Source organism: Sprattus sprattus, assembly GCF_963457725.1.
Source record: "Sprattus sprattus genome assembly, chromosome: 12".
NCBI lineage: Eukaryota > Metazoa > Chordata > Actinopteri > Clupeiformes > Clupeidae > Sprattus > Sprattus sprattus.
This window is the reverse complement of record NC_137910.1, coordinates 29,683,259-29,703,492: the sequence shown is the minus strand read 5'-3', so window position 1 is coordinate 29,703,492 and position 20,234 is coordinate 29,683,259. Positions and strand designations below refer to the sequence as shown.

General features: G+C 41.6%; 1 protein-coding gene across 1 annotated transcript; it reads left to right on the top strand.

Moving 5' to 3' along the window:
- Positions 1–4,538: 4,538 nt before the first annotated feature.
- On the top strand, positions 4,539–18,336 carry gpr37l1a (G protein-coupled receptor 37 like 1a; the record flags this gene model as incomplete). Its single annotated transcript, XM_080849177.1, has 4 exons — positions 4,539–4,864; positions 4,961–5,189; positions 15,978–16,664; positions 17,395–18,336. 4 exons carry the CDS (start codon positions 4,539–4,541, stop codon positions 18,334–18,336), a joined length of 2,184 nt encoding a protein of 727 aa, XP_080705303.1.
- Between the last annotated feature and the right edge of the window lie 1,898 nt (positions 18,337–20,234).

Here is a 20,234-nt window from a genome sequence, read left to right as displayed (position 1 = left end):
AATAACGTGTTAGCCATCTGTCCACAAAACATTGAAGAGAGCACATTATTTCATGCACAGAAAACCAAATGGTCGATTCATCTCACGCACTGACATTTTGTGGGCAAAGCGCTGAAGGCACTTCTCACTTTGTGGACAAAATAAACAAATATTTATAGACAAAAGTAAGTCTGTCCACTTAATAGATATCCTAGGCCTTTGAAAGTTCATTATCTCCTCATAACAGTTCTGATAAGAAACCACCTGCTTAAATGCTTTGAGATACCTGATGTGTCACATGTTGGCATTTTGATTTTGTTTGTTTTGAGTTACTCATGCATTTTCCTCACAAAACAGGAAGTTAACAAGAACCAACTTGTTTTAACTTCAAGTTAAAATGGGAATGACTACTCTCACACACACGTTTCTGTTGTCATGATAGCTCCCTATGGTGGAAAACAACACAGCATTAGTGTTGATGTCCCAGACATCAGATAGGATTCACACTGTGAAAATTCACACCATAGTCCTCATGGTTAAAAAACTGACTGCCAATCACTATGTCTCTGGTTTCTGGGGCACTATAAAAATAGTAACTAAGAACTTCTGTTACAAATGGCTGAAATTAAAAAACATAGCATTATCGTAAATTTTGCATTTAAACCAATTCAACACCAGCACAAAGTATAATAAAAGTGTTCTAATACATGTATCAAAACGAAACATAACAAGGATGGATCAAAATCATGCAAATTATGTAGCTGCAACTAATTAAAGGTGTTCTGTCTGTACGGGTGCAAACAGGGTCATTCCTTGTGACTCCTCGGGTTTATAGACCTTTGCATACATATTCAAATAGCTTTGGTCACATACATGGTTCGCAGTAAAGCTTGTTTTTATTTCATGTATTATTTGAATATTAAATTTGAATAGCAAAAACAAACCTTGTCAACATGCTTTGCAAATCTTGCAAAACAGTTGATTAGAGAACGGTTAAAGCAATGTTATGTTGCAGCTTTGACACTTCTGTGTCACTATTAAATGATTTCTGTAAGTTTGATACCAAATCTTTGCATCTACTTTCTAGATTTTAAAGTTCCTTTCATCTACCTCTTTGTTATGTAATGGTGAGAAACATCCTTTGACTGATGGTAACCAGGCTTGACCCTGGCAAACACTAATAGTGTGTCACACATGCGACTGGTGCATTTTTAAGTCCAACTGTCAGACTTAATGAAATGGGCACTTGGCCAAGGTAAGGTGTGCTGAGGTGATGTGTTTACAGGCAAGACCAGTTCATCAGGACACCGTGCTGTCATGTGGCTCAGTCATCTGATCAGATAGGGTGACCCAGAGGAGACAGAGAGGAGTCAGTGGCATCGAACAACTCCCACGACCCAATGAAAGGGTGTATTGACACTGTGTGCAAAATAACTGAGTTAATGTTGATGTGTGGAGTGTGAAAATGCTGGCCTACAGTATTCTAGGCCTTCATACATCTGTTTGAAAGAATGCAGAGTTAAGAGAAGATAAGAGGAAAGTGCTCAGAGAGACAACTCAGGTGACTGAAGCGTCGTGCACACGAAGTCTAGTTTGTTTGCATCCGATCTGTTCATAATACCGATAACCCTTTCATAAAGACGAACACTCTCTATCCGCACACGGTTTCCGCAACGATCGAAGTCTGGGGTAGAAAGTGAGTAGATTTGAATCGGTACGGGGGCTGGTGTTCGTCTGCACAGTTTCACGCAACCTGATGACGTCATTGCCCCACGTGATCTTTTCGCGATCTCCAATCACTACAAGTTGTTCTCCCTCAAAATCTCACTCGTGGTGGGCCTCGAATTCACTAACATTAACCCAGTCTTCTGATTTTTGATTAGCCTCCTATCTTTATCTAATTCTTCTTATTCAGACGTAACATAACTTTCATGACCACAAATATAAATTGGCCAGCGATTTAATTTGCTTTTTTATTCATAAATGTATGTAAAATGGACGGAGCAGAGCATCATGGGAAATGGGATGACAGACATGTCATGTTGTACTGTTCCAAACTCTTTATTATCAATAGAAAAAATAAGTCATTTTCGCATATCCTTTAGTCTAACCACTGATTTTATTAACCATCTTAATGTAATGTTGTTAATTGGAGCTTGAATGTCTCGTGTAATGTGTTTATCCTCGTGCTTTTTAGACTCTTCTTCTAGGTTTTTCACGTTTTTTCAGTTGTGTAAAGCGCCACCCACAGGCGTGAGGTATGTGAGGTATTCAACACAATCTGGTGGCTCTGTTTTTACGCAAATCTCTCGTTGCCAGCCTCCGTATTAACGAAATTAAAAGATTCGATTGGTGTGAAAAGTAAATCCGATTCGGAGGCCCTAGACTTCGTGTGCATATGGCCTGAGGCTACATCCACATGGATTGCCTGAAACCGAATATTTTTTTGGGGATCTGGTACCTTTTTTATTGCATCCACACAGATCTGCGTCAAGAAAAATCTGCGTTCACACAGAAACACTGGAGTGGAGCGGAGTGGTTGAATCCGCTGTAAGGACTTCACGGAGCATGCGCAGAAAGTGAAAGAAGACAGAAGTGGATATCCAACTAGCAATCTTCCGATTGCTGAACGACTTCTCTATCACCTGATATCACTGCTACCACGGCACTCAAACAAGACTAGTTAGAATCGTGCGCTTCACCATAACCCTTGTTTGTGTTAAGTAACCCTTTTGAAACTTCCGTCTATATTTAAAATCTTTTCACGTCATATTGCTCATATAGGCTATTGCTGACACTTTTTAAAAAACGTTTTTTAACAATGGTCTGATGCAAATAGATTAAACAGTGATTAAAGTGTGGCTTGTTAATGTCATCCCTTTCCCAACCAGCATCTTAACAACATCGATTTAGTTTATGTTGTTGCTGTTATGAAGTGACGCAGCTGGGTTCATAAGGGTTCATGTTGAGGTTGCAAGTCGGGGCGTGGGGGCGTTCACGTGGGGCAACTACGTCATCGGGTTAGAAAGTTTGCGGATCAGGCGTTCCAAGAACACGGATCCGCTGGCAGGTTCGAATCTACCCACTCTGGAGACCGGATTCAAAAGGTTGCGGATTCAGTGACCCAATCCGCAGGGTTTGTGTGGACAAGAGGCCGATCCGAACATTTCTTCCCGGATTTAGGCAATCCAAGTTCCATGTGGACAGGCCCCAAGTTAAACTTAACTGACCCGCACCTGAAGTTCAAGTGGCTGCATCAATGCTTTAAGGGTCACTCTCTGCTACTTTTTCACTTTTGATATTTGCCATAGATGGTTTTCTTTCTCAGCAAATATTTTCAGTCATAACTTCATGTAAGTGTCATAACTTCATTTCAGCCAATCATTTTAGTGTCAAATCACCTGGTAAAAATGTGAAAAGTAGAAGAACAATGGTGTGAACTGAGCTGTAGTGGCTTATATTACTCCAAATACACTATGTGCACTGTCACACAATGTGCTGAGTGACTCAGTTAAGACCGGCTGCTGGTCCGTTATTGAAATGATTTAAAAAATTAAAAGACGCTTGATTGAATCTCTGAGGTACACATGTTGCTGTTTTGTTGCTTATTGGGACTCCACCAAACATGACCTAGACTTATAAGTGGACAATTTTAATTTCAGTGCAAATCTCCTAGGGAGGGATCAAATTCCATGGTTAAATTATGATCAGATTGATGAATCTTATTGGTTAACCTGATATCTTTTTAGGTGGTTATATGACACCACAAGATCTTGCATTTCCAGTCTATCTTGTTTGCCGGGACCCACCAACAGAAGAGGACCCAACAATGAGCAAGACGCGGAAAGGAAAACACATTTCTTTTGTTACCGTAACCTCCACCAAATTGGTGCCAGCGGTGGAGCAGTAGCAGTTCGGCAGCATTCCCCATCTACTACATACCTGCATGCTGGCCAGCCTTGGCCTTACTGCAAACCGAGCATTTGTGTGTGTTTGTGTTTGTGTGTGTGTGTGTGTGTCAACTTTATAGTAGATCAGAATCATTGAATGGAGGTACATTTATGGTGAAACCTTGGATATGTCCTAATGGATTTGGTTACTTTAGCCTAATTACTGTGAATTATTTTATATAGACCTCTAATTCCCCCATAGAGCATTAAAGCTTCTGTTGGAAATGAGCATCAAAAAAAGGCCTTTGGTTCAAATGAGATGAACCCTCCCTTTTCAGTTTGTCCTCGAGTGACCTTCGTCAAATAGGACCCACTGTTGCACTTTTACCAAAAGAAATGTTTTAAACCAATTCACACATTTTCCAAAAGAGCTCACACATTCCCAAAAGATACTGGCATCAGTGCAACCAGTGGCGGTTCTGCATGGATTTACGCCCCGGGCGAGACCCCATCCTTCGTGGCCCAGATTATTATTTTTTTTAGTGCTGGTGCCGGCCAAGATGATTTTTTTTCTTAGTGCTGGTGCCGCCCCCCACGTGTCAAGAAAAAGTGCCGCCCTTGCCTAAAACCCCACTGAGCCACCTGGAACTCCGTGGAACCTGTATAAGAATGCTCTTCATTGACTACAGCTCAGCTTTTAATACTATCATCCCTGACATACTAGTAAGCAAATTAACTGCACTAGGCCTCTCCCCCTCCATCTGCACCTGGATAAAGGACTTCCTCACAAACCGCCCACAAACTGTAAAACTCGGCACCCACCTCTCCTCCACCATCACGCTTAGCACTGGCTCTCCACAAGGCTGTGTACTGAGCCCACTACTGTACTCCTTGTACACTCATGACTGTACTCCAACCCATCCCACCAACACCATCATTAAATTTGCTGATGACACCACCGTGATCGGGCTCATAACAGAAGACGACGAATCAGCGTACAGAGATGAGGTTCAGAAACTGACAGTGTGGTGCTCAGACAACAATCTTTCACTGAACACCACAAAAACGAAATGATTAATTCTGGACTACAGAAGGCAAAGTGCAGATCCGGCCCCACTCTACATCAACGGGGACTGTGTGGAGAAGGTCCACTCCTTCAAGTTCTTAGGAGCCCTCCTGACAGATGACCTCTCATGGTCTGCCAACACCTCAGTGACAATCAAAAAAGCACAGCAGCGACTACACTTCCTGAGAGTACTCAGGAAAAACAACCTGGAGTGTAAATTGATGGTGGCCTTCTACCGCACCACTATCGAAAGTGTACTGACGTACTGCATCTCGGCGTGGTACTCTGGTTGCTCTGCAGCAGACAAAAGAGCCCTCCAAAGGGTCATCAACACAGCACAAAAGATCACTGGCTGCTCCCTGCCCTCCCTGGAATCCATTGCACGCTCCCGCTACCTTAGCAGGGCCAATAACATCCTCAAAGACTCCTCTCACCCAGGCCACCACCTGTTTACTCTCCTACCTTCAGGCAGACGGTACAGATCCTCTAGAGCAAGGACCACACGTCTTAGGAACAGTTTTTTTCCCTACGGCCAATCTGAATCTGGGATGGTGACCGAACCAGGCATGAACCAAAGCAGTCTGTTAGAATCTACAGTAACATCATTCCAAATGATAATGTATTGGAAGAGCTCTTGTTGCCCTAATTTGAATGTCTGCACTTTGGCCTTGCTGATAATGACCATATTGACTGCTGAAAAGCAGTTTCTTACTCATCAACAGAAGAAGTGTCTGCCTACCCCTAGAGGGTGTCTGCCTTTCAGTAATTCAGCAATTACTGATATCACCCTTTACTCTGCAACTGTAAAGAAAACCCAATGAGAACAAGGTCCAAGTGTAGATACAGTCCTTACAAGCTCTACAATAGTAGAGTGTTTCTAGTACATCACACATGTCACAGCTAATGCAATGCAAATAACTTGGAAAAAAGATGCAGTTGTGAGCTTTGGCTCTCTGTAACTTTGGCTGCAGTCATTGTCCAGCTTCATCAAAGTCATCCCATATATGAGCACATGGTGATCTAGAGCCCCCAGAAATTCATCTGAAACTACTAGTCTTTAATATTGTAAGCGTGTTTGTGTCTTAGTATTTTCTCCATGAAAAAGATGTTCTCATTTAGTTCAGATGTTGACGAGTGTATAGTCGTGATTGTATGTGTTTACAAAATGAGCATACAGTTTACACAGCTGAAATGTGTGAATATTGTTATTGAAAAGTGCATATCTTTTGAAAACTAAGGCAAAGCTAAAGGTTTTAATGTTGGGGGAACTGGTCATAGTATGTTAGCGATCAGGAAAGACTGTGATTGGAAGGTGATGTGTACTGCCCTCTAGTGGGGCCAATATACAACACACATAGCAACTCAATAAATCAGTTCTTAGGAGTTCACATTCAGTTCAGTTGTAGCCAGTTGTCTTACAAAAACAACACAAATCACAGTAAACTGCTTTGTGTCTTCAGGTATAAATACATGGTACTAGGTAGTGAACTGAACAGTTAGATCAGGTTTGCAGACCAGTTAGATGAATAGAATAGTATAGATTAGAATAGAATTGTAGAATAGTGTTTGGATATTGAATCTGTATTTCATCTCATTGTGAAACCATCCACTGCAAATTAAAGCCTCATTAACAAAGCTGGCCTTATAGGATTTTATTTTGAAACACCTGCTTCCTTTAGTAAAGGCTTTGCCTTGATGTATGAGGTAATGAAGAAGTTGAATTAACTTAACTTAAGTTCCACATGTTTAAACTGGGGGTTGTGAATTAATCTTCAAGAGATTGAAATCATCTCTTAAAGGTGGATAAACTTACCAATGTCAGCAGGAAATTACTTTGTAAGACTTCACAAACTGGAATACATCACAGCTCCTTTGAAACAGAAATACACGGAAAATGATGTCAGATGTCAAAGGTTGAGACCTGATGTGATGAAGCAAATGACGCAACACTGCACCCTCCCACTTTTTAACAGGTAGTATATGTATATAGCAGGGTAAAGCTGCTAAAAATAGTACCAGGAAACTGCTCTCACATACAGCCCAGTTCCATTCAACTCTGCTGTCACAAAGGCAGTTAGTGATTCAGACAGTTAGTGATGAAATCACAGTCACATTGTAAACATTGCATGCTTCACAGAAAGTGTCAAAGTGTCCCTTGATCCTTTGATAAATGTCTTAGCTTTTCCTATAACAAACAACACATTTAAATTCAGCATAATAAATAAAAGTAATAATTGCTGTTATATATAAAAATTATCCACATAATGAACAATGACCTCATGTTAATCATCATACTGAATACCCAGACTCTTTAAGAATTCAAGGTTGCCACCTTTAGGCTAGTCGCACAGGAGCCAAACAGGACTTCACTACTTCACTAACAAGAGTTTGCAGGCTCTCAAGTACTTAAATAGACTTAGTGCCTATACGACTGTCAAAAACATACACAAACAAGGCCAAGCCATATCTAGGAATTCTCTGGCTATACACTGGCTACTGGGCAAATTCTCCAGGCTGGGTAGCAGTGCAGTCTTTATTTATGTTTCACAATTGCACTGTGCTGTGCGCAATTAAGGCTGAATAAAATGCATTTTGTCTTCATTACAAGCCTGTAGAGCATTCTGGCCTGAAAAAGGAAATAAGAATAGAAGAGAGTTTCAACTAAAGAATTGAAAACAGAAAGTATATATCTGCTTGATGATACACATGCCTGGACATGCAGATGGCTGCTAGAAAAAAAAAAAAAATGAAAATAAGAAAGCTATGTCCCATGTCAAATTGTGAAGATTTCACCTCTTTTAGAAAACACCTTCTATCTCCTGTTGTACTAGTCTATCAGGAAGTTGTCTTAATTCCATGGGGCAAATGTCATGGCAGGCAACCAGAGATTTCCAATGGTATGCCGGTCTCCAGATATTGTCGTATACTATAGACTAATACATATAGACCTACAAGGACAACTTCTGAGTGGATCATCCTGTGATCAGATTTTGAAGTGAGAGTATTCAACTATGTTTGTCGACAGAAAATGCATGAGATTGAAACTCATTTTAGGTATTTAATACTTCAGGAAAGAATGCAGAGAGGCAGGCAACAACACAGGTGCAGCTTCAGTGTCGTGTCTCTCTTCCTTGTTTACCTCTGTTGTTGCTCGCCCAACTGCAGTTACAGCAGCTGTCCTGTAGCAAGTCCACAATTGCTGTCATGAAAACATATTGCAATATTACATGAAATGGCATTGAATAATTAAAAAAAAATTACAATTTTAAATTAGCATCATTGCCATCATATGGAACAATGGCTTACATCTGCAGTGCGGCTGGTTCCCCCTCTAGATCTGAGACTGCGTTAATACAGATGTTGTAAAAGCTTATATTTAATCATAATAGTCATGATATTTATTGATTGTTTGTGTGATGATCAGTAGAAAGTATGGAGCAAATAGGCCCAAGTTTAGTGAACTTTATAACAATAGCTGTTTTATGTACTAGTGTAAATATCTTTTCAACAAACTGCCAAAACAAGAGAAGAAATTAAAACAAAGCACCCACTTCATGCGCAGCTTTGCAGCTGGAACCATGGGTATGATAGCCTATGCCCATAGGTTTTCATTTTTGGGATTCAGGCCACTTTTGTTTTCTACGAGGCCCAGAAGAAGTTACTGTCTAATAGCATTATGAATGTGAGAATAAGATCTAGTCATAATATCCATAAAGCATTCGCTGCTGGAACTGGTGAATGTGAAGACATGGCATTCACCATGATTATGGCAAGATGGCCTAATTCAAGTCCCATGGTTATTCAAGTGACCCAAACCACTTAACTTTAGCATATAGCCCCTGCTGAACACTAGAGGGCTTTTTGGCCAGGCAAATTTGCAGTTGTCTTTGACTAAAGAGCTTGTAGGACAAAAATAGTTGGTCAAAACTGAGGAACATTCCATCTGAGGCTTGCGGGTCTTACTTTCAGATGGAGCTTTCGGGGTTATAAATGATTGTCACTTGTGGTTTTTGATGAAATGGAAACGTACTTGAATGCATATGAAGTTTTGCGCTTTTCTCTTCCTGATTTGGGGGTTTGGTCACATACATGGCTCTCAGTAAAGCTTGTTTTTATTTCATGTATTATTTGAATATAAATTTGAATACCAAAAACACACCTTGTCAACATGCTTTGCAAATATTGCAAAACAGTTGATTAGACAACGGTTAAAGCAATTTTATGTTGTAGCTTTGACACTTCTGTCTCACTATTAAATTATTTCTATACCTTTGATACCAAATCTTTGCATTTACTTTCTACATTTCAAAGTTCCTTTCATTTACCAATTTCCCTTTTGTAACTAAACAACTGAAATAATAATAATCCAGCTACTGCTGCATAGTTTGCACCTGTTGTGTGTGCATGTTTCTCTTTCAGGTGTGTTCTAGTGTCAAGGACTTCATAGTCAGTGCCAAACTGTCATGCAAAATCCAGAGATGCTGATGAGACTGACCTAAATAGCTCATAGTTTCATTATGAGCCAATTACTTATTTATCAAAACAATCTGGTGCCACCTTTTCACGTAATGGACAAGGCTTTACTATAATAACCTCTTTGTTATGTAGTGGTGAGAAACATTCCCAACTGTCAGACTTAATGAAATGGGCACTTGGCCAAGGTAAGGTGTGCTGAGGTGATGTGTTTACAGGCAAGACCAGTTCATCAGGACACCGTGCTGTCATGTGGCTCAATCATCTGATCAGATAGGGTGACCCAGAGGAGACAGAGAGGAGTCAGTGGCATCGAACAACGCCCACGACCCAATGAAAGGGTGTATTGACACTGTGCAAAATAACTGAGTTAATGTTGATGGTGTGGAGTGTGAAAATGCTGGCCTACAGGTGTTTCTAGGCCTACATGCATCTGAGTATCTGTGTGAAAGAATGCAGAGTTTTTCATCACTGTTTTAAGTGACAGAGGTGATAAGTGGAAAGTGATCTGACAGACGACTTAGGTGACTGAGTTCAATTTAACTGACCTGCACCTGAAGTCCAAGTGGCTGCATCAATCAGAATCAGAATCAGAATCAGAATTATGTTATTGGCCAAGTACATTTTCATATACAAGGAATTTGTTCTGGGTTAAGTTGCTCTCAATGGGCCTCATTCTCGATCATTTTCTGTAATTCTTCAGAAATGTTTCTTACACAACTTCGTAAAAACAATGTAAGGGAAATGCTTCCGCTGCATTCCCGCATGCTTGAAAATGCGTTCATAAGCAGCCGAAGTCTTCTCAGCTGTGAAATCCGATTAGTTTCTTAAATTGATGCGCGTTCTCGTGAAAGTGGATTTGCATACACACACGCCCCACCAGCTCCTTATTAGGGCACGCAATCGTAGAAACGTTTGCTGTCGGAATCTCCCGAATCCACACGAAAGCCTTAGACATGACATGTCATTGCCTGTAGATATGACTTGCCTGTAAGCGGAAAGCGAGCAATTACGCAGATTTACCTTAACCGGTGCAGACATGGAGGTCCTGCAGGATATATAGCCTATGTGTCCATTCTATTCCACTATGGCTCTTTAAACGCGATTGGGTTTAGTGTTTATTTATTTATTCACTTACATTTGCAGTGTTCGTGTACATTTACATTCACATTCAGTCATTTAGCAGACGCCTTTGTCCAAAGTGACAAGTGGCAATAGAGACCTAATGTAACAATAAATACTACCTCGTAGAATCATGACTATACATGTGAAACGTAATTGTTAATGATACAAATATTCTCGAATTTGTTATTATTATAATTATTTTAATCCAAGGATGTCTTTAGAGTTGACGTGAACGCAATCACCAACGGGTTCTCACAAATTCAACCGTTAACCCTTTTAACACGGACAGTATCAATATCATTCCTCAATGCGATTCCTCAAATCACCACAAGAAGGCCAACGGGGCCATCTTGTGGTTATTTGAGGAATCGCATTTGAGAAGATTCCGGCAGAGTTACGACTGCTCTTTCGCGTTCTGAAAGTCTTCTGAAGTTCAGAAGAAATCCCAGATGAGAAATCTATATCCACTGAAGTGGAGTTCAGAAGAAAGTCCTTCTGAAAGTCTTCTCAACTGCAGTCGAGAATGAGGCCCAATGTACTTAAACTGAAAATATACAGTATAACACAACAGTTTAGGATAAATTAAATAAATAGAATATATAATATAATAATAAAATACAATTATTTGTCAACTGTTCATTAGAGTGACGGAAAGGGGGAAAAAAATGTTCCTGTGTCTGGTGGTTTTGGTGTGCAGAGGTCTAAAGCGCCTGCCAGAGGGGAGGAGCTGGAACAGATGTCCAGGGTGTGAGGGGTCTGCAATGATTTTCCCTGCCGTTTTTTGGCTCTGGAGGTGTATAGGTCCTGGATGGTGGGCAGGTCGGCACCAATGATCATTTCTGCTGACCTGACTGTCCGTTGTAGTCTGTTTCTGTCCAGTTAAGTGGCCGATCCAAACCAAACACTGATCGATGTGCAGAGAACAGACTCAATGACTGCAGTGTAAAACTGGATCAGCAGCTCCTGAGGCAGGTTGTACTTCTTAAGCTGGCACATCCTCTGCTGGGCCTTTTTGATGACTGATTTTATGTTTGGCTCCCACTTCAGGTTCTGGGAGTTGTGGAACCCAGAAACCAGAAGGATTCCACAGCAGACACAGTGCTGTTCAGTATGGTGAGGGGGGGCAGTGATGGGGGGCTCCTCCTGAAGTCCACTATCATCTCCACAGTTTTGAGCGAGTTCAACTCCAGGTTGTAGCGACTGCACCACAGGGCGAGCTGCTCAACTTCCCTCCTGTATGCAGACTCATCTCCATCTCGGATGAGGCCGATGATTGGCCGATGATCGACATCAAGTGGAAGGGATCAAATTCCATGGTTAAATTATAACCTGATTGGTTAATCTTATATCTAAGTCATTTTAGGTGATAGTGCTGCTCCAAGTTTGCATGACTGCATTTCTATTTTATCTTGTTTGCTGGAAGAGGGGCCCAACAATGAGCAAGACGTGGAAAGGAAAACAAAACGTTTCTGTTACCGTAACCTCCACCAAATTGGTGCCAGCGGTGGAGCAGTAGCAGTTCGGCAGCATTCCCCATCTACTACATACCTGCATGCTGGCCAGCCTTGGCCTTACTGCAAACCCAGCATTTGTGTGTGTTTGTGTTTGTGTGTGTGTGTGTGTTGGGGGGGGGGGGGGGGGGGGGTGGGGTGTGTGTGTGTGTGTTGTGTTTTCTTCTTGTTGTGACACCAGACAACTTGGCTTTGGTTCAGCTCCAATGTGGTTTATAAAGTAAACAAGTCAAAAGGATTAAATAGGGCACTACTGTGAAATACATGTCATACAATAACATTTACTTCTTTGTTGTCAAGTCTGCATGACTATTTAATATTTCAACCACAACAATATATCAACAACAGTTAAACTTTATAGTAGATCAGACTCATTTAATGGAGGTACATTTATGGTGAAACCTCGGATATGTCCTAGGATTTGGTTGCTTTAGCCTAATTTATGTGAATTATTTTATATAGACCTGAATGTCCCTGATAGAGCATTAAAGCTACTGTTGGAGATGAGGTTCATAAAAAATGTCTATTGGTTCAAATAAGATGAACACTCCCTTACAAGTTTGTCCTTGAGTGATCTTCGTCAACTAGCACTAACTGTTGCAGTTTTTCCAAAAGAAATTGTTTCTGTAACAATTCCCCATTTTGCTTTGGCATGAACCAAAGCAGTCTGTTAGAATCTACAGTAACATCATTCCAAATGATAATGTATTGGAAGAGCTCTTGTTGCCCTAATTTGAATGTCTGCACTTTGGCCTTGCTGATAATGACCATATTGACTGCTGAAAAGCAGTTTCTTACTCATCAACAGAAGAAGTGTCTGCCTACCCCTAGAGGGTGTCTGCCTTTCAGTAATTCAGCAATTACTGATATCACCCTTTACTCTGGAACTGTAAAGAAAACCCGATGAGAACAAGGTCCAAGTGTAGATACAGTCCTTACATGTGCTACAATAGTAGAGTGATTCTAGTACAACACACGTGTCACAGCTACTGCTATGCAAATTACGTAGAAAATAGATGCAGTTGTGAGCTTTGGCTCACTGTAACTTTGGCTGCACTCATTGTCCAGCTTCATCATAGTTATCCCATATATGAGCACATGGTGAACTAGATGAAATTAATCTGAAACTTCTAGTCTTTAAAGGCACCCAGTGCAACTTTCAAGGCTTAAAAATAAACATTCAATTTCTAGTCTTTTTTACACGTAGTAAGTTCCAATAACTCCATACCATTACATACCGACATTCAAGCAGCAAAGATGAGACGATAACAACAACAATCGCCGCCATTTTCTTTATTTTTTGTAACCTACAATAAATAAAGCAGGCTTCCAGTCAATGGAAAAATGGCTTCTCCCCACCGGCGATTGTTGTTGTTTACGATTTTCTATCAGTTCTCACCACACAACGACGTCTCATCTTTGCTCCTTGAATGTCGATATGTAATGGTATGGAGTAATTGAAACTTACTACGTGTAAAAAAGACTAGAAATTGAATGTTTATTTTTCATTGAATGTTTACATAAAGTTGCACTGGGTGCCTTTAATATTGTGGCCTTTCTCTCCCACCCCCTTGGCCTCCTCCACCACCCCTCTGGTGTTTGGAAATTTCTACATTGTAGGATCCATTGTTCCAAAACATTAGGACACTGCAACGTCCCTTATTTATTCACTCTTCTATTTTGATTGATCTGTAAATTATGTTGTGTCTTTTGCCATGAAAAAGGTGTGCTTATTGAATTCAGATGTTGACAAGTTTATTGTATTGATTGCTGGTGTTTACAAAATGAGCATAAAGTTTACACAGTGGAAATGTGTGAATATTGTTGACATTTATGGGAAAAGTGCATATCTTTTGAGAACTGAGGCAAAGCTAAAGGTTTTAATGTTGGGGGAACTGGTTATAGTATGTTAGCAATCAGAAAAGACTGTGATTGGAAGGTGATGTGTACTGCCTTCTAGTGGGCCAAATGTACACCACACACATAGCCACATATTACAGTAAACTGCTTTGTGTTTTCAGGTATGAATTCATGGTACTATGTAGTGAACTGAACAGTTAGATTAGGTTTGCAGACCAGTTAGATTTTTAGAATAATATAGAATAGAGTAGAATGATAGACTTTATTGAATTCATCAAGAAAATGATGCCAAGGCTCAAGGTTGAGACCTGATGTGATGAAGCCAGTGACGAAACACTGCACCCTCCCACTTTTTTACAGGTAGTATATATATAACAGGGTAACACTGCTAACAATAGTAACAGGAAACTGCTCTCACATACATCCCAGTTCCATTCAACTCTGCTGTCACAAAGGCAGTTAGTGATTCAGATAGTTAGTGATGAAATCAAGGTCGCATTGCATGCCTCACAGAAGGTGTCAAAGTGTCCCTTGATCCTTTGATAAATGTCTTAGCTTTTTCTATAACAAACAACACATTTAAAATTCAGCATAATAAATACATGTAATAATTGCTGTTATATATAAAGGTTATAAACATAATAAACAATGACCTTGAGTTAATCATTACACGGAATACCCAGACTCTTTAAGAATTCAGGTTTTTAGGCTAGTCGCACAGGAGCCAAACAGGACTTTACTACTTCACTTACAAGTGTTTGCAGGCTGGGGACAAGTACTTAAATCGACATAGTGCCTATAAGCCTTTCAAAAACATATACAAAGCCATATCTAGGAATTCTCTGGCTATACACTGGCTACTGGGCAAATTATCCAGGCTGGGTAGCAGTGCAGGCTTTATTTATGTTTCACAATTGGACTGTGCTGTGCGCAATTAAGGCTGAATTTGTCTTCATTACAAGCCTGTGCCCAGAGCATTCTGGCCTGAAAAAGGAAATAAGAATAGAAGAGAGTTTCAACTAAAGTATTGAAAACAGGAAGTATATATCTGCTTGATGATACACATGCTTGGACATGCAGTATGCTACTAGAAAAAAAATTAAAGTAAAAATAAGAAAGCTAGGCCCCATGTCAAGTTGTAATCTGCACCAGGATGGAAATTTCTCCTCATTTAGAAAACACCTTCTATCTGTTGTACTAGTCTATCAGGAAGTTGTCTTAATTCCATTGGGCAAATGTCATGGCAGGCAACCAGAGATTTCCAATGGTATAGTCCAGATATTATCATGTTTGGAAACCTGTCGTATACTGTAGACTTATACATATAGACCTATGACAATTTCTGAGTGCATCATTCTGTGATCAGATTCTGAGGTGTAAGTATTTTCCTATGTTTGTCAAAAGAAAATGCATGAGATTGAAACTCATTTTAGGTATTTCAGGAAAGAATGCAGAGAGGCAGGCAACAACACAGGTGCAGCTTCAGTGTTGTCTCTTTATTCTTTGTTTACCTCTGTTGTTGCTCTCCCAACTGCAGTTACAGCAGCTGTCCTGTAGCAAGTCCACGATTGCTGTCATTAAAACATATCTCAATATTACCATGGTGATAACCTCAGAAAAATGACATATGATAAGAAAAATTACAATTTTAAATCAACACCATTGACATCAAATAAAAACAAGATTCAGGCCACTTTTATAATGTCCTGGGCTTCTACGAATGTGAGAACAAGATGTAGTCATAATATCCATAAAGCATTCGCTGCTGGAACTGGTGAATGTGAAGACATGGCATTCACCATGATTAGGGCAAGATGGCCTAATTCAAGTCCCATGGTTTTTCAAGGGATTCACCACTTAGCTTTAGCGTATAACCCCTGCTGAACACTAGAGGGCTTTTGGGCCAGGCAAATATGCAGTTGTCTTTGACTGAAGAGCTTGTAGGATGAAAATAGTTGGTCCAGACTGATGAAAATTCCGTCTGAGGTTTGGGGGTCTTCCTTTCAGCTGGAGCTTTCGGGGTCATAAATTATAGTCAAAAATCTCATCGAACTCTTCTAACCTACTTGAAAGGATATAATGTTTTGCGTTTTTCTGTTCCTTATTTTGGGGTTGACGGAGCCCTATCACGCAAAACCGCTGAAGGAACCTTCGGAGTCGCTGATAACTTCTGTGGGAATGTCACCGGGGGGATTAGATGGCTCTACTGCGATGCAAATTTCAATACCTATCAATTTAAATCTAAAAGGAGATATGGCTAGGGCAGATCATGTTATAGTACTTCGGGAGGCAAATATTAAGAGAGTAATCAGGGGGGCGAATGATGGAAGATCCAAGCAACAGGATAAACAGTTCCCCTATAACTTCAGGTACCCAAGACCTTATGACCCAGACGGCTATTTTACAACACCCAGGAATGCACATTTGCCTAACAACACACACAGGGATGGAAGAAATGGTAGCAAGTCGCTTCGTATTCACAACCCTCTATACCCTGTGACTGACAATTCCTATGGCGCCTATGCGGTGATGCTCCTGTCGCTGATAGTGTTTGCTGTGGGTATCGTAGGTAACTTGGCAGTGATGTGCATCGTGTGGCACAACTTCTACCTGAAAACTGCTTGGAATTGCATTCTGGCCAGCCTGGCCTTTTGGGACTTCCTGGTCCTTTTTTTTTGTCTGCCGGTGGTCATCTTTAATGAACTGACCAAGAGGAGGTTAATGGGAGACCTCTCGTGTAGAATTGTCCCTTACATGGAGGTAAGTTTCATTCATAGATTAAATGTATAAGTAGCGTATATGTAAGTAGCCTATGTTCAGCAACCTTTTACACTTTCTGGAAGTATATCTTCCCTGTGGGGTGGGTTCTCCTGCCCCCTCGTTTTGCTTTACTAGTCAATACTTTGTTATGTTAATTACCCATTCACCACGTTATTTGTCTGGAGGGAAGACTAATTAATTGAGCCATTACGACTTTAAATGAGACCAGATTTAGGTCAAACGGTCGTCAAGTGACAATCGCGTACTTGTGGTGCCCTTCATAAATAAACAAGGCCAGATACTAACATACTGATACCAGCGGTAGCACCTGATGGACAGTTATAGTTCGTTAGTTATGAGCAGCTGTTGGCTTGTGTTGTTCTTTGCTTCACTTGTAACTCTGTAGGGAAGTGCCTGCCAAATGAATAGAAAGTAATCAAATCGCTTTACTTGGTTGGATATCACATTCTGTATAATGTATATAGGAATTAAGCTGGAGTGTGTTGATTGAAGGACACATCATGGTTGAAAAAGGACCTTATTTATAGTTTATTCAAACACTGTGAAGGTATAGCAATTTTATTTTGGTTTAATGTGTTTTACCCTGTCTGCAGTGGAGAAACATGGAACTCTCCAGTGTCTCGATTCCCTGACTTTGGTGATCTCCCCCTCCACCTCCCACCACCCCTCATATCTTCACCCTTTTCCTCTCTCCTCTCTCCCCATCCAGGTGACCTCACTGGGAGTGACCACCTTCAGCCTGTGCGCCCTGAGCATTGACCGTTTCCACACGGCGACCAGCACACAGCCCAAGCCTCGGCTGGTGGAGCCATGCCAGTCCATCCTAGCCAAGCTGTCGGTCATCTGGGTGGGCTCCATGGTGCTGGCACTCCCCGAACTCCTGCTGTGGCAACTGCACCAAGAGGTGGCACCGGTGTCAGGCCTGCCGGTGGACTCCTGTGTGCAGCGGCCCTCTGTGGACCTGCCAGAGTCGGTGTACTCACTGGTGATCACCTACCACGAGGCGCGCATGTGGTGGTCGTTCGGCTGCTTCTTCTGCCTGCCGCTGCTCTTCACACTGGCGTGCCAGCTCCTCACGCGCCACGTGACTGAGGAGGCACGTCAGGCGGCGACCGGGCGCCCGCTCTCATCCTCGACCACATCTTCATCGTCATCATCTTCTTCCTCACCTAAAAGGCAGCAGCGGCGGAGGCGGGAGCGGCAGCTGACCCGTACGGTTCTGGCGCTGGCAGTGGTGTACGGCGTCTGCGGCCTGCCGGAAAATGCAGCCAACATTGCGCTGGCCTATGCCGGATTAGAAGTCTCTATGGCAATACTGGCTCTGCTGCAGCTGATTGGCCAGTTCCTGATGTTCGCCCGGGCGGCGGCCACGCCGGTGATCCTGCTGTGTCTGTGCCGTGCACTGGGCCAGGCTTTCATGGACTGCTGCTGCTGCTGCTGCGACGAGTGTCTGCCCGACCGCTCATCCTCATCCACCTCTTCCTCGTCCTCTACCTCACACTCCACGGCCGCCACTGCCACGTCCACCTCCTCGCCATCATCCTCAGTCCCTGAGGACAAGCTCAAAATCGTGTCAGGCACGTCACCCACCATCCTCTTCGACAAGGCCAAGGACAACTCCTCCATCCTGGCCATAGGTACCCCCTGCTGAGGGGCCAGCCTGGTGGAGCCCGTCTCCAATAACTGTGCGGCTGGGACACTTTATTACTATTATTGTCCCATCAACTATCTGTGGGGCTTGGTATCGGAAATCATAAGGGGAGGATATGCCAAGTCATTTTAACATGGAGGTTATTCTTTTGCTGATACTTTCATGTGTTTGCTGAAGCGACCCAATACCGTCCAAAAAACATAGTTAACTTGTTGAGAGCTGGTGGCCCTGTCCATATTAGTGGTTTAAAAACCCATCTTATCTTTCTAATGCCCTTGTTGCTCCCAGCACAAGACAAATTCTGAAATAACAGCGGAAAGCAAAGAAATCATGCTGGTATTAAGGGTATAATAAGAAATCAGTTTTCCCCTTCTTTCTTCTTATGTCAAAAGCGAGGCGGAAAGAATAATTATGAATCTTAAACTGTGAACGGCTTGTGTGGCCTTATTATCTCCTTTTTTCTCTCCTTTGAAAGGACTTTTGACATGTCGAGTCTGGTGGACTAAATGGGTCCAGTGAAGGCTTTTCCTCTGACGCTCTGACTCAGTAGTTGGCCTTTTGTCTTCTGTTATGCTAACCCTTTTTTATGTTGCACAATGAACAAGGAGAGGAATGTTTCATGTATTCATCAATGCATGGCATAACTTTGTCCACAGGCTGGGTTTTTGTACATGTCTACTCACATTATTGTTAACTGTAGGCCTCAAAGCAATATACACAGTTATTACTGGGTATATGAATAACACTGTGCTGTGGGACTGATCTAGTTTGTCTTAGTCTTTTCTACTGAGAACTGAAATATGTCTCGAATAGTTTAGAATATGTTTTTATATTTTCATGGATAGAAAGACTCCTAGTTTAACACAATGTACTTGTAAAGCAAATAGACACGTCAGTTTAAGGTCTGCAAGGTCAGTGCTATGGCATGCGTTGGCTTGATGGCCTGTTAGCTGGTATAAAATGAACAAACGAAATGAATTGTTAATTGGAAGATATTTCACTAAGAATTTTCTATTTGACCAAAAACATTTCTTGTTATATTAAGATACAGCAATGTCCTAAATTTGAATCTGGAACTTGACATCTCCATACTTAAGTCCATGTAAGATTGAGTGCAAACAGTATTTTCAGCAGTAAATATTGGGGTAGTCGAGATGTCCCTTTAAAAAAAACATGCATTGTTTATTCATTCAAATGATTGCGATTATTTAAAAAAAAAAAAAAATGGGTCTATCAATGACATTGGCCGAAATTCTCATAAGATTATGAGAAACGTGAGCAAAGAAACAATAATGCAGGTTTAAGCATTTGTTTTTTTAGTTGAACATTTACATTTCCTTTGTATTGACTGTGACCCAATAAAAGAAGTTGTTCAAGTTGCAGTTCTTAATGTAAGTAGTGAACCAACCGGGCTGTGCTCATCATCATCATCATCAACAACAACAACAACAACAACCCAGTCAGTCCCTCAAACCCTGCCTGTCTTCTGTCACACAGTTAGATGTTTTCTCCCGTCTTTCTTTCTCCCTTACTCTATCAGTCTTTCTCACACACTGGCACACAAACAGGGGGGTGGGGGTGAGATGCTTGGAAGTGTCTGCGCCTGGTTAGCTGAGGGTGGCTCAGTTCTCTCGGCTGAAATATTTGTCCTCCCACATTAGTTGCTCTGCACACCACAAGGAATCGAGGTTCTCATAAGGACACTATTGTTCCTGCCCCCCCAACCGCCACCCTCCCTCATTCCCCCCTCCTCCTTTGAGCCCCCTCAGTGAATATCAATACCCATACCCAGCCACCGAGGGGGTTGCTAAGCTACTGTCACATTCAAGCGCGTACTCCAGAGACACTGAGCAGGACCGGAGCAGCGAGTGTGAATACACACCCCAACTCTCTGCCCT